The sequence below is a fragment of the Antechinus flavipes genome, chromosome 3, assembly GCF_016432865.1.
Source record: "Antechinus flavipes isolate AdamAnt ecotype Samford, QLD, Australia chromosome 3, AdamAnt_v2, whole genome shotgun sequence".
Taxonomy (NCBI): domain Eukaryota; kingdom Metazoa; phylum Chordata; class Mammalia; order Dasyuromorphia; family Dasyuridae; genus Antechinus; species Antechinus flavipes.
This window is the reverse complement of record NC_067400.1, coordinates 9,268,050-9,283,584: the sequence shown is the minus strand read 5'-3', so window position 1 is coordinate 9,283,584 and position 15,535 is coordinate 9,268,050. Positions and strand designations below refer to the sequence as shown.

The window sequence follows — 15,535 nt, the reverse complement described above, 5'->3', positions numbered from 1 at the left end:
ATGAAAGAACCCAGAGAATAAAGTATTGGCAATGTTACTAAGTATTTCAGAAAGATGTCTGAGAGAACTAGACAGTGACAGAGGCAGGATGAGATGGAAGAGAGGATGATGAGAATTGGGAATCTTAGAGCAAAATCTAAGAAACACCTAATGCTGCTCATGGAAAAGAATTTGGATTCGAGTAGTTTTTAAAGTTTGAAATCAAAACAGAAATACAAAGAATAAGAAGTAGCTGTTCAAATATAGGCCATATATAGAACAAATAGAACAAAAGACAAAAAGTCAAACCTAACAATTATTAAGTTAAAAATAAATAGGTTCAAAGCTCTGTTGGTTTCGTTTTCAAAGAACACCAAAATGACATCTGTTAGAATCGAGTTCTAGTGTGTCTGACTATGGCTGACCAGACCAGTACAAGCTCAGAATGCTCTGCCACAGGTCGGACACAAATAATCCATACGAACATTTGGGGCAGCTTCTCTAATTTTGCTTATTTCACATTTCCTTTGGTCTAATTCAATTTTGCTTTACTCATAGAATCCAGGCCCTTCTCTGATGAGGGACGCCACGCTGAGTGGTCCTGTGCCAGTGTCTTCCATGTCATACAAGGGATTCTAAAAGTCTTAATTGCTTTTTCTGACTATGTTGTGAGTGCTTGTCCTGTATGAGTTCTCCACAAATAATTATTTTGGCAAGCGTATATTTTATATTCTAACAACGCGGCCAGCCCAACAGAGTTGTACCCTCTGCAGCAGAGCTAGAACGTTTGGCAGTTTAGTTTGAGAAAGGATCTCAGGGCCTGGTACCTTATGCTGCAGGGATGATCGTCAGAATCTTCCCAAGACAATCCAAATGGCAGCCATTCTGTTTCCCGGCACGGTGCTGGTGGCCTGTCTAAGTTTCATGGGGGTACAACCACAAAGTCAGCACAAGGATTCTGCAGACCTTCAGGCTGGTGGTCAGTCTACTCCCTCTCCTCTCCACACTTTCCTTCCGAGCCTCCCAAACACTGAGCCAGCTCTGGCAACATGTGTGTCAGTCTCATTATCAATGTGGATATCCCTGCCAAGTAGACTGCCAAGGTAAGTGGCATATTATTATCCAAAGCATCCAAAACTTCATCATTTACTATAACTGGTGGTTCCTCACATGGATAGTCCGATGCTAGCTGATGGAGGACGTGGGTTTTGTTGCAGTTGTTAGCCCAAAGTCAAACCTAATAATTGTAAAGCTAAAAGTAAATAGGCTCAAAGCTCTAATAAGCAACTGAAAGAACTAAAAGGAATAAAAAATTTGTCGAGATATGGAGAAGAGAAATATTTTTGTCAGTCAAGCAAACATAAGAAATTATTAGAGAAAATCTATGGGTCAAATTACAAAAAGAAAAAAGGATTTTGCAGAGCAAAGAAGTGGTTCCTGTAGGATTAGAAGAAACATGTACTCCCCAATGAAACAATGGTCAAACAAAAAAGAAGAAAGATCCACTTTCAAGGGAGAAAATCCAAACTGTAATAACCATATGAAAAGACATTCTAATTCCTTAATAGAGAAATACAAATTAAGATGTGCTCAAGAAACCATTTTATGCTTACTGGGATGCCAAAAGTAATTAAAAAAAAAAAAGAATCAAATAGTAAAGTTGGTGGCACTTTAGGGCAGTCAGTAGGTATTCTGATACATTATTGGTGGGACTGTAGAAAGGGGTCAATTTGACAATTTATTTACAACAAAACAAGAAAATTCTTCTTTTTATACAAATTCATTCATTCATAACCTTTTGACTGAAATTATTGAATTACCAGATCAACTTAAAGGCTCTGGTCCTACATAAGCACTCAAAGTTGTATAAAAATATTCATTTGCCAAATCAATAGATACTAAAAATATGTAAACAACCTATGTGTCAGATGATTAGCAAATGACTGAATTAAGGCAAATTAATTTATTAGTTTGTGATGAGTGCCATTAATGAACATAAAGACTGTTAAAAAAAAAAACATGGTGAGACCCAAAGTTTGGTAGGTTACCATTTTAAAAACCCCATATTTTCTGAGCTGGAAAGGCCCTCTGTAGCCATCTCCCACAAATTATTGTGAAAAGAAATTCCCACTTTCACACACCCCAAGACGTTGTCTCCCAGGGTGGGGAGAGAAGGAAGATGGACTGCTTCCCTGGCTACCATATTCCACTTGAGCGTGGTGCTGTTTGTCAGGAAGTGCTTTCATATCTTTTATCTTTTTTGCAACTTTGCCCAATCAGTCCTCAACCTTTTCTCTCTGGGGACAAATAGACTATTCAAGCTTTGTTGTGTTTATTAAGTTCATAATTTTAAAACTGTAAACATTAAAAAATTTCAAAATAGAAAAAGAAAAAACAGAATTGACCAAGGGAAAGCTAGTATTCGGTTAAATAATTGAACTAAATATTAGTAGATTCTGTAAGTATATGAAGAGGTTGTATACTTTCAATCTTGGCTTAACTAAGTATCTGCTTTAAATTTGTTAAAAAAAAAAAAAAAAAAAACACCATCTAAGCAGAGCAGAACTATTTAAGAATATGTAGATAAAGTCAGTTGGAAGTTAAATGGTTGGTGGGCTTTTTTTTTTTTTTTAAAGCAATACTGAATAGAACTGCATTGATTAATCCATTTTTATCTCTCAGGAAATTGTGCTTATAAAAGACTGGCTGTTTTGCCTCAGAAACATATCTTGGGGCAGTTTCCTTTATTTCTCAGTCAAGCATACATGAAAAAGACAGCTTTCTTCACATATAATTTCTTAGCTATAATTACCAAACTTATAAAAGCAACAGCAAATTCCATGAAAACCAACTATTACATGGTTCTAAAGTTGTTTTCCCTCAATTTTTTCAACCGCAGTCTCTAAACATTCCAGACAAAGCAAGGCCCTTCAAGGCGAAAACATAAAGATGAACTTTCTTAAATCTGATCTATAAAGCTCGGGAGAAGAAAAACTATGACTTATGCCATTTTTGTTCGCAGAATATCTCAACTATTGTAGGAGCTTCATGTTTGTTGATGACAATGACTAACAATTTCTTTTTTATTAATGATCAAGAATACACATTTATTTTGAATGGTGGTAACTTTGCAAAAATCTCATCCTTGTCGCAGTTTAAGAAATCAAAAAGTACATGCATTTTTACTCGAAAATTGGGTAAATTGGGGAGCCATCTTTCTACATTAGTATTTTAGGACTGCAAATCTGATCTGATTGGTTTTTCAGCATCTGTTCTTGGAACATTCTCCCACATAGACCCAAAGCAATCAATCCAGAAGCTAGAAAACCAAGGTAAGTAAAATGGAGAGTCTCCAGATACTGGCAGCTTGAGGAGTGTGTCCATCAAGACATGTCAAGCTCTTGGATATGACCTGTATTTTGGCCAAGTTAAGACATATACACAAACATGCATGTCTAAATATACCATACATACATATACATATATAGATATATAAAATACATACATGTATACATATCAATGGATGAAGGGAAGAAGGGGGGAGAAATAGAGGGAGGAGATAGCTAAATTGACAGATAGTCAATTTTGACAATGAGCTGGGTCCAGAAATATACAGCATTTGGGAAATTGCAGTGTTTGCAACTACTCAAAACTGCTCACAGCTACAGAAATCCAACTTTAAAACCAATATTCTCTCAATAGTTGTGGCACGTGTAATGGCACAATCTCATAAGGGGACGTGTAATACACCATCTCCTAAGAATCAAATCACAGGTAATCATAGAACAATGCAAGAGGGGGCATAAAAAGGCACTTTTTAACCAAACCTGAGATCTCGTTGGTATGGGAGCCCCCGGTGGGACCCAGATTGGCCCCTTCTCTACCACTTCTAGCTTAAATGATTGGTGGGACTGCCCCAACGACTCCCAACTACCTGGGATCCCTTACAAATCCTCTAGGTGTACGGTGCCTGAGAAGGAGGGGGCCCAGAGAGCTCTGGCCCTCCACTGGTACTGGAAGAAGTTGAAGATTGCCTTCAATTTGCTGAGCAGAATGAATACATCCCCCTTTCCATCGGCTGGCCCCTCCCCACCATGTCTTCCCTAAGCGGATCTCCGGGTCCTTCATGGGACACAGCTGCTTATCTAGATGGTTCCCAATATGCAACATCAGGAACTGAAGATGATCCCCTCAATGTGGCCCAATCTGAACAGAGCCAAGTCCAATCCAATCTTATTTGCCTCCTTCTAGACCCTATGCCTTGCTTAATGATATAGCAGTTTTCTGGGCTGCCGGGTCCCACTCCAGATTGTTCTCAAAGCTCTTCCTGTCTAGCCTCCCTTCCCCCAGTCTGTGCTTGTGAGGTTAATTTTTTAAACCACCAGATTTCATCCAATCAGGTTTAGCCCATCAAGATGTTTTTGGACACTGCCATCCAATATCCCATCTATTCCTTCAGGTTTCATTTTAGCTGCAAACTTGACAAGGATACTTTCATCCAGATCATGAATAAAAACATAAGCCGGAGAGACAGCTGGGTGGAGCAGTGTGGTAGAGCACAGACTCTGGAGTGGGGAGGATCAGAGTTAAAATCCAGCTTCAGACACTTGACACTCACTGGCCATGTGACTCTGGGCAAGTCACCCTGCCTGTCTCACTAGAAAAATAACTAACTAAATAGATGAATGAATGAATAAATAAATAATGAAAACGTTAGCCAGAAGGGAACCAGTAACAGCTGGGGTGCTCTAATACAATGGTTCTCAAACTTCGGTATTAAAAATTACGAGGATCTGTCCGAAGAATTTTCATTTATCGGTTATAGACATTTACCACATTAGAAGTAACACCTGATTCTGAACTTGCAGACCAAATTCTCTGGCCCATTCTGGGACACACTGTTGTAACAGGAACTTCCTGCCAAGCTGACACCGATCTACTGATGACGACTGCTTCTGGGGTCCGGTCACTGAACCTAACTAACCGTGCTGGGAGCCAGGGCACATCGAGCCCCGTTGTCCACATGGGAAACATGAAAGGACAGGTCAAGTCTTTTGCTGAACTGTACATATACTGTATCTACACCATTCTTCGCCCCCAAAATGTAACTCTGCTCCCCTCTTAAAACTCGCCGCATCAGGCCCTCGCTCCAAAGCGGCAGCATCCCAGTGTCTCTAGAACCTGTTCCAGCAATCGCACTTTTCCCCATTCCTCTCCATTGATCCAGCCTCGTCCACCCACAAATGAGCCAAACTAAGACAAAAAGCCCGTAATCTCTTCTGCCCTATCCAGATGTTTACACCACTCTGTGCCTTCCCCCCCCCCCCCATCTAAATTCCTCAGTAATTGTCCAGACTGAGGCCTCTTCTTCCTCCCTAACCACTCTCCCAAACAATAACTTGCCAGGCTTCTTCCCAACTCCCCAGTGATTTCCTTAGTATGAAATCCAAAGGCCCCTTTCAGTCTCCATCACCTCTGACCTTTCCAACCCAAGGGTTAAGGGAGATAGTAGTCTCTAGCTCAGGAGTCAGAGGAATCGGTTAAAATCCCACCTGACACTTACTCCCTATGGGTATTCTCAGCTCCCTCCTTTGTCCTTCTTGAAGAGCTCTCCTGGGTCCCTCCCAGCTCCAGGATCTGATGGATCTCACCCATCTGCGCCATCGCAGCCATCATCCTCGTGCCAGCTCAGGCCAGCCAGCTTCCCAATCCACTGGGCTCCCCATCCTGCTTTCCCTCTGCACCTCCTCCATCCCACATCATCCTGCTGCCGGAATATCTAGGCTCCTGTGGAGAGCCTGACCATGTCACAGCAGTGCCCCAAAGTCCTTGGTGCCCTTCCTGCCCTCTGGGTAAAGTTCACTCTCCTCCTGGCAAAGTCCTCCTGATGCCACCTGGTTTTTTCAGCCTCACAGCTTATTCTTACCCACTGTGATTCAGCAAAAAGGATCTCCTTTCTGACTCTGTGTCATGGGTCACAGTGTGCCCAGTACCTAGAATGCCACCTCAGCTTCTTTACCCACCGAGTCCTTCCCGTCTTTTAAAGCCCCACTCAAATGCCTTTCCTTCCAGAAGCCCGGCCCATTTCACAGTTATGGTCACCGCCTCCCATTTCCCAGCGGTTTGGCACCAAGAATGGCTTTGTCATATAAGGTGGTCCATCAGAATTTCCTGTGCTTTTTACTTTTTCCTTCTTAAGCCCACACTCCTAAATGTCGGGTTCCACAGGGCAAGAGTTCTAGTTTGTCTACATGTGGGGCAAACAACATAGTCCACAGCTGAAAGAACAAACGCTGAAATGGGCTCGGGGTGGGCCGGCCTGGACTCCCGAGATCCCTGTCAGGGTTCAATCACATCCAAAGCTAGGGAGACTTTCCTATCTCCAGGCTGAACTTGACCGTGTTTTAGTTTAGGCTCTTATTACTAATGATTACATTACCCATCACCTTCCCATCACCTGCTCCCAGCATGATTCTCTAGTGCAGAGTTTCTTAAAGTTTTTCCACTCATGACCCCTTTTCACCCAAGAAATTTTTCCGTGACCCCAGGTATGTAAAAGAGACGTAGAGATCAAACATTTACCGATAACAAACCATAATTTCATGACCCCCACATTTAGTTAGGAGACTCCATCTGTGGTCGATCCCACAGTTTTAAGAAGCTTTGCTCTAGTGAACACAGATAACTTGTGGGATCAGAAATGGAAAACATTGGGAAGCCTTAGCATACAAGTGACGGGACGCGATTCTGTTTAATTCAACAAAGAACACAATGATTTACTGGGCAGTCAATGAAAAGAGCATCTGAAACCCAACTGGACCTCTTCCCCGGCATACAAACACTCCCCTTCTTCTCTGCCCAAGAACAAAACAGAGTTACTGTCTCATAGCTGACTGTCCTCATGTCACAAAACTACTTCTAAAAGGAGGCGAAAGCTCCCTCCGAGCGACCGCTACGTGAAAAATGGAAACGCTTGCCCCACTTCCTGTAACATTTCTGTGTCGAGCACCCACAAATGAATCCATCTTAAGGTCAGAGACAATCTGTTTTCCCCCCAAAAGGTTCTCCTGCTGGAAGCCAATGCTGCATCTGATTCGACAGAATCCCAGCTCACTAATCAGCAGCAATTCCCCCTTTTTTGGTCAAGCAAGTCCCCATTAGCAGAGTAGAAGATCTTTGGGTAGAATTTTAGCTTAAATGAATTATTGAAATGAATTTTTGATTCATTTGCATGGCTTGTGCGGGTCGTAATGAGCATATTTTTGAAATGGTGACCTAGAAATGAAGTTTGGAAATGCCTTTTAGATACAACCACTCTTATTCTGGCAGAGCAAAAGCCTTGGGACTACCATCTAGGGATACCGGAAAAAGCCTCCTCAGAAAGGCAAGCCCTTGGAGAAAGAGCGTAAAAGACAGAGCCCGACGGCAAAGGCCCGCGGGACGGAGGGATACTGACCACAGTCCGGGGCTAAAAGGCCGTTCAAGTAGGGGAAAGTGAATCTCTTGACCTCCTCCAGCTTCTCCCGCAGCTTCTTCACCTGGTTGTCCGAGCGGCTCACCCTCTGCCTCAGCAGCTTCAGCTCGCCGTTCTTCTTCTCCACCTGCTCCCGCAGGCAGCACACCTGGCTCTTGCTCGGCCGGGAGGAGAAGCAGTACGAGTGCAGCGAGTCGATGAGCTTGCACGCCCCCGAGGCCGACATGATGACCTCGTTGATGGACATGGGGTTGGCGTCCGTGTCGCCCTTCTGTCCCAGCACGGCTTCCGTGGCGGGCTTCGGAGTGACGTCCGGCGGGGGGGCCGACGAGCTCTGGGACGGCTTCTGAGGCGTGGCGGTCAGCGAGGAGCTCGGCGTGCTCCCGGCCAAGCAGGTGCCGGGGGCCCCGCTGCTGCGGCTGCAGCCCGGCTCCACGTCCCTCTTGAGCCTCTTCCTGTCCAGCTGCTCCCTGGGGAGCGAGGGCCTCTCTCTTGAGTGCCGGGAGGAGAAGCTGTACGAGTGCAGAGAGCCGATGAATTTGCACGCCCCTGAGCCCGGAGGGGTGAAGTCATCGACGGAGAAGCCGCTCTTGTCTGAATTCCCAGCCGCAGCTGGGGCGTCTGTTTCGCTACGGCCCCCCAGAGCGGGGCGTTCTGGCATTCTGGGGACACTGGGCTCTGGGGCCAAACTGTCAGCAGGAGGCCTCCGGGGAGACCCCTCCAGGGGGCTGGGCCTCTCCATCCCTTGCTCAGACTGGGGCGCCGACGCTTCCATCTCTCCAACCTCTTCTTCTACGGGGGGCTCTTCGTCCACGGGCAGGGCCGAACATTCAGGGGCTTCACAGCCGGCTTCCTCCCGGGGCTCCCTTACATCCCCGGGAGGTTGGCCGGCCTCCTTCCTCCGACCCCGGACATGACCGCGGGGACTTTTTTTCTTCTCTGCCAAGTGAAAGATGGACGGCACAGCTGTAGGCTTGAGAAGTCGGTGCTGGTCCTCCAGCCTCTTAGAGAAGCTATCTTTGGTGAAATGCTCACTGCAGAGGAAGGAATACTTGGTGGGAGTCCAGTTCTCCCTCTGAACCGCTTTCAACCACTGGATCAGGCGTTTCGAATCCTTAAGTGGGAACCTGTAAGACAATTAAAGAAATGAGTGACGACTTCTTCCATTCACCGAAGAGACAAAACATTTCAATGATTACAAATGAAAGGACGGTTTTTCACCCCCTCTAAAGTCTTACTAAGTTAAACAAATAGCATTTCCTTCCAGACTCCAGGCTGCCTGATCCTAACAAAATGACAAGCTGCAGCTCCAGCTCTGGACTCGTGAGGCAGTATCACTTTAGACATTCTATCAGGCATCTCAACAGTTCAGTTAATATTGTTTGCTGCTGTTTGACTTGTACCCTGAAGCGAGGCATGAAACGGAGACTACGGCTCCTCTGAATTGTGGGTCGCATCCTAAAGGGGAGAGAGCCTGCAAAAGGGTTAGATCAAGAGGCCTTTCCAGGGTGTCTCTTTTGCAGATAATCGTGTTCTAACTACATTTTCACCTCAAACTTATAGAATCCTTCAAATATGACTCCCAATGACTAAAATCAGCCTAATAGTCTCTACTGGAAAACAACTAAGATGATGAGAGCTCCCCATCGTCCATGCTACGACATACATACAGTTCTTTGAGTTGGCCAGTGATACATAAAGCTGGGACACGAGACAGACAAATTGAGGTCAGATAGGAATGAGAGAAGGACATTAGACTGGATGGCATTTGCTCAGTGATTTAATTCCCAAATGCCACATCTTTAACCTAAATGCATTCTGGAGACTCATAAATCTTGGAGTACCAGAATTTCCAAAGAATCAGAACATCTTTAATATAAAGGGTAATGAAGAAATATCATGAGTACGAAGCAGGCGAAAGCAAATTTCTGATAATGAGCTAAATCATACCACAAAAAGTGGTGTTGAGAATATGATCCAAGAGATGAGTGATCTGAAAAGGAGGTGAGCTGTTCATGTCATCAAGTTAAATCAATGGGTGTTTTTTTTTTTTTTTTTTTTTATTAAATACTCACTCTGAGCCAGGCACTGTGCTAAGCATGGGGGATACTAAGAAAGGCAAAAAGCAGACCCTATCCTCCAGGGGGGTTCATAGCGTAACAAGAGAGACAACACGCAAACGACTCGATACAAACAAGATGTGGACGGGACAAAGCGGAGGTGCCGCTTTGGCTGATCACCGTGAATAGGGAAGCAATGTGAAAATGAATCCAGTGAAGTGGTCACACCTAGCTGAATTTAAACTAATCAATAAAATATAAAATATAAAAAATAAGGTAAGTGGTTCCAGCCCTATGGGAAAATTCAACGCAAATCTGAATAATGTGACTATTTCAAGGGAGGTAATAATCCCAGAGGGAAGTAGTTAGGAAGTTTAGGAAAGGGTTCTCCTAAGAGGTGAGACTTTAGTGGAATGACTTCAGGGAAGCCAGAAGTAGAGGTAAGGACAGAGGGCACTTCAGGCATGGGGGGCAGCCCATGAAAATGCGTCAAGTTGGGAGATAGGAGCATCTTGGACACAGAACAGACTTTGTGGAAAAAAGAAATGGGATGATGGGAAAAGTTTGGAAGGGACTTAAAAAACAAATAAGGGCGTTATATTTACTCTTAGAGCTAACCGGAAGCCACTGAAGTTTACTGAATTGGAAGGGCAGGGAGGGTTATGTGGATCGTGGGGACAATCACTGAGTGGAGGATAGTCTGCAGTGGGGACACCTGAGGTGGGGAGACCAAGGAGCAATTATTGAAACAGTCCAGGTGAGTAGCAGCCATCTAGAGAGAGACGGGGCCACCACAGACAGAATGAACAGGGTGATGGTACCCAAGAAATTGCAAAGATCTTGAGGAAGACCCCTAATCTATTAGGCAGATTCTATCATGGAAAAAATGTGGACCAGAAATACTGAGGATGGAAAAGCACGAGAGATCGCCTTCCACAGGGAGAGAAGAAAGGTCCACATGCTCAGGCTATAAATATACTGAAGAGGGCAAAGGCACTGAATTACATCCTAAAGTTACCACAATGTTCTCAAGAAGCTTAAAAGCTACTAGGGTTTAAAAGTGACACCTTGGTTAAATGAGGGTCCAACATAAAGTCATTAATCATTTAAAAAGTGCTTACTATGTGTCAGGTGTCATGACGAGGGTGGTGAGGGACATCAGCCAGAATAGGAAAATGCCATTCAACCCATCTAAAGCATTTATCACTGAAGGTGAAAGTTCATTCGGATGATATTTTAGAATAACAAGAAATATTTTATCTGTTTCATGAGTCATGTTAAGTAGCAGAAACTCTATCAATGCTGGGTTTGGTTAGGAAAGGAACTGGGCCAGTCCTGGAATAAGTGAAGGACAACAGGCAGCCCAACTAACTGTGTTAGTACCCATAAATCAGGAAAACAATAAGAGCATCTCTGGCACGGTAGCCCAACATCTCTAATTGTGTTTAGTACACAGAAGGTACTCAATAAATGCTTGTCGACTGATTTATCGTTATTGATCATGTTGATTCTTTGTGACCCCATTTGGGTTTTCTTGGCAAAGACATGGGGGGCTTGATATTTCCTTCTCCAACTCATTTTGCAGATGGGGAAACTGAGGCAAACAAGGTTAAATGACTTCCAGGGTTATACAGCTAAGAAATGTCTGAGGCCAGATATAAACTCAGGGATGACTCAGAGATAAGACTCCAGGCCCAGCTCTCAATCCACTGAGCCACCTAATTGCCCCTAGTTGACTGAATCACATTCAAGTTAAATTTAAACTCTATGAAGATAAGAAAGGTATTTTTTTTGGTCTTGGATTTCCTAGCACCTAACTTTTTGTTTGACTCGTAAGCATATAACAGACACATAAAGAACTGAATTGGGAAGATCCCCTACAGAGGATTTATGGAAAGACGGATGGAAAACAAACAGGATGCTTAGAGGTGGAGAGTGTGTGACGCCTTTCATCATCGGAGGGATTAACCATATTGTGGAGATCAAATACCAAAGTAAGAAATAAATAATTCCCTGTCAACAAAGTAAAATGCTCACTGGGGGCTCATTTTCCCATGTGCCAAATAAAGATCCAGCCGAGTTCCAGGGTGGATTTCTGAGGCCTTTTTCAGTCCTGTACTTCAATGGGTCTGATACAGTTATGAATTTTTCACATTCTATTCCTAGGGTCCTGACCTCCTAAACTGCTATGACTGACCTGCAAAATTTGTTGGGGAAGTTCCGCATCCCTCCCAAAACATTCCAACAGGAACCACAAAATCAAAGATGAACCGGAGGATACATTTTCTAAAACCCTTTCCAAGAAATACAGCCTTTGAAAAGCGTCTGATAAGTTCTAGTGTAACGAGTTCTACTACCAGGCCATAAGACCTTGAGAAAGAAACATGTTCGGCTATGTTAGTTTCCACTGGATACTGTGGAAGGCTTAACGAGTCCCTGGCCTAGCACAGCTTGGGAGCTTAACATTTAACAGAAACGCCGCTGCACAACACAAATCAACAGCTAAATATAACATACATGACATGCACATACGTGTGTACACACATACATGTGGTTATCGTGTGTCGGCCTGGTATCACAGGAAATGCTTTGGGGGTTGGACTCACAGACATGGCTCTGCTTTTCCCTATCCGTGTGACCTTGGGGAAAACCACATCTCTCCAGTCCCTCAGTTTCCTTATCCCTAAAATCAGGTGGTTGGGCTGGATCTTTTTGAAGTGCTAACCCCTCCAATCCTAGGTGGCAAGAACGGATCGTGCCTTTAGGGAGCTTCCCTGCAGTATAAGACCAAAGCAAGCAAATGAGAGCTCAGGATATGAAGGGGAAGACCAGAAAGAAGCTGTTCACCAGCTACCTTAACATGAACATCTGAAACGAAAAGAAATGGTGACGTTCGATCAGGTCGAGCTAAACCTCATGAAATCCCCGTTAAAAGGATGCCGCAACCTTCTGACTTTCAGTGGTTCATCCCCTAAGGAAAACTCCGGACTGGCAGCATCACTTACCACAGGCTGCTGTCAAAATGGCAGCTTCGTTGCAGGCTTTATCGCTTGTCCTTATGTATTTCGGGCACTTCAGAAGTTGATTTACTCACCTTCCTAATGAGATGCACTGGCTGACTACCTCTCACATCACCCTAAAGTTTCCTTTTAACCCACTCCATTAAAACCGTCTCAGGGAGGAGGGGGTGCGAATTCAGGAAGTGCTAGTTAAACACCCTGCGCTTTCCTCATCACAGAAACCTAGATGTGATCTTTGAGGAATCAAAAGCGCCCAGGGAAAGGAGCACAGAGAACACAAAGGAACAGGCTGATTGAGAGGGGGGAAATGGGGAGGGGGAGAAGCGTGCCCATCTCGGAAATCTGAGAAGCCAACTCGGGAAAATGCATCTGCCTGCAAAGTTGCGTTTTTGGAAGGACTGGAAGGCGGGAGGGGGCTCCTGGCACTGAGCTGCCGGGGGTGGGGGTGGGGGAGCACACCATGACTTGGTGGGATCGGAGAAGTTCTCATCTGCCTTTCGCCGCCACCCAGGAGGGAGCCTAAGGGCCGGCTTCCACAGCCGGGGAATTCTTTGTCCTGGAGGGGCTCCCGGCCCAAGTTGTGCCCGGGAAGCCTCCGGGAGCCCCTGCTGGAACTGGCCCGAGGAAAGCCTCCAAGGACTAGGGAGGGAGTCGGGATGGGGACGGAACTGGGGTTAGGGGCAGAAGGTGGGCTGGGGACAGAACGAGGGGAGGGGGCCCGGACCGGAACGAGGACGGGACTCGGGCTGGGCAGAGAGAGGGGTGAGAACGAGGCTGGGGCCGGGACTCGGGCCAGGCTGCGGTCAGGGCTGGGGGTGAGGACCCGGCGGAATGGGGACGGGGCCAAGCTGGGGACCAGGAAGGAGATGGGGCTAGGAGTGAGAACCAGACCGGCGCCGAGCACCAGGACCCGAATGGGGACAGGAAGGGGGGTAGGCACGGGGAGGAGGGGAGCTTTCCTCTCCCTCCTTTCCCCTCCCTCCCCCTCCCCCGTGCCCTTCCTCCTGCTCCTCCACCTCCTCCTCCTCCTCCCAGTTCGCGGCCTCCCCGGAGCCCAGCCGGGAGGTGTGGCTGCAAGTCCGGGCTGGGGCCGCAGGAGCCGGGTCCGGGGCGTGACCTTGGGCGGCCCCCCGCCCGCCGGGGCATCAGTTTCTCGGGCTGTCGGCGGCGCGGGCGGCCCGGGGTTACCTGTGGAAGCTCACGGCCCGCTTCTCGCCCTTGCCCTGCCGGTTGGAGCAGTTCACCGCCGCGCAGCAGATCACCATCTCCGGGCACCCCGGCCCGGCCCCGGCCTCCCTGCCCCGCCTCGCCCCACCAGGCGGGCGGACCGACCGACTGCCGGACTGCCGGACCCGACACCAGCGGCGCGAGAGCGGCGAGCGAGCGAGCGTCCAGCCAGCCAGCCAGCGAGCGCGCGCCCGCGCCGGCCGAAGCTGAGGCGCGCGCGGGACGTGGGAGCCGGCCCCGCCCCCGCCGCTTCCTCCCGCCCCCGCCGCTTCCTCCCGCCTCCTCCGCACGGAGACATGGCGGCGCTTGCGCCCGCTAACATGGTCGCCGCCACGCTCGCGCCTCCGTCTCGGTCCCTGCAGGCTGCGAGGGGACTCGGACGCCCCAGATCACTTCTAAGAGAGAAACGGCGGTCGGTGAAGCCTCCGTCATCTCTGTCGCCGCCGGCCGGGACGAGCTCGGCCCTTACGGGCTCCCCTTTCCTCCGCAGTGCCGTACATGAAAATGGCTACCGCCTCTACGGAAATCGCCACCCCGCGTGAATAACTGCGCCGGACCTCCGCCCTCGCCCCACCCGGCCCCGCCCCGCCCCGCCCTGAACAATTAACCCCTTCGGCTGGAGGGCTCTGGGCGCAGCCGGCCTCGAGGAAGCACTTGCGTAGTGCGGGGCGCTGCGGCTGCAGAATCTCCGGGAAAGGCCGTCTGCTCCGAGCCTCAGGCCCTGGGAATCGGAGGCCCTTCGAGACTCCGCGAACAACGTGGACGCAAAAAGAATACAATGTAATTTCCTCTTAATGAATTGGAGGCACGAGGTCTCGTTGCGGCCAAGACAAATCAGCCCAGGCCTGTGAGGCGGGGAGCCAGCCGCTCTTGGGCGCAGGGGGGCGCTGTACTGATGTCAGGGCCCTGGTTCTCATTGACACTGTGGTGGCTGCAAAGGCAGGAGAATGCTCCTAATACATTGAGCAGACCCTGAGATAAACCGAAGGGAAAGCATGGAGGAGGGTCACCCGGGAGGAACCGCGCAGATGGCCGCGCTCCTGCATCTCCAAAGGGAACATTCACAGCTCGAGGTCCCAGATGCCTCTGAGGACGCAGTTGTGGGGGGTGTGGCTCCCGTCTCCGGCTTTGTAGTTCCCAGGCCAGGTGCCCGGGTGCCAAGTAGCACTTAATGAAGGCCCACAAATGAAGCTGATGGAGGGTTTTAACTGTCCCCTTCCTCCCCCGTGTGCTTCCAGAAGGCGTTGTACCGGAAGCAGAGGGCATTGATGTCAAGTCAAAAATCATTACCTAGAGCTAGAGGTACCCTGGTGGCTTGTGGGAGCATCACAAGAGAAGGAATCTCAGAGGTCATCTCGTCCAACCTAGCCACCCATTCACCGTTAAACATTTATTAAGCACCTACTATTAGCCAGGCTCTGGCTAAGTGCTGAAGATCCATAAAGAGGCAAAGGCAGCTCCTGTCCTTAAGGGGCTTACGATGTGTTGGGGGAGAGGGAGAGACTGCAGACAAACAAATACATACAAAGCACACTATCACTTGTTTGATAAATGCTCTTTTGGTCTCTGCTTGAAGACCAGCTTGACATTTTGCACAAGAGGAAACTTGAGCTCCAGGAAATGGTGACTTGCTCTAATATATACAAATTGTCTAATGCCAAATTCAGCATTCTTTTAATGAACCATGCCTGTTGCAATGGGCAACCTAACAAGGCCCGGGTTCAGTTGAATAAATATCTATTCAGGATCTACGACAGATCCCAGACTGTGAGATG

The 15,535-nt window shown here is 47.5% G+C and overlaps 1 protein-coding gene across 1 annotated transcript in view; it reads right to left on the bottom strand.

The window, feature by feature from the left end:
* The window catches only part of THAP4 (THAP domain containing 4), a 43,604-nt gene extending 29,683 nt beyond the window's left edge, over positions 1–13,921 (bottom strand). Inside the window, exons 1-2 of the mRNA XM_051991680.1 lie at positions 13,722–13,921; positions 7,436–8,580 (exon numbers count right to left, since the gene is read on the bottom strand). Coding sequence (XP_051847640.1) covers positions 7,436–8,580; positions 13,722–13,798 — 1,222 coding nt within the window. The 5' untranslated portion in view covers positions 13,799–13,921. The remainder of the gene's footprint in view (positions 1–7,435; positions 8,581–13,721) is intronic.
* Between the last annotated feature and the right edge of the window lie 1,614 nt (positions 13,922–15,535).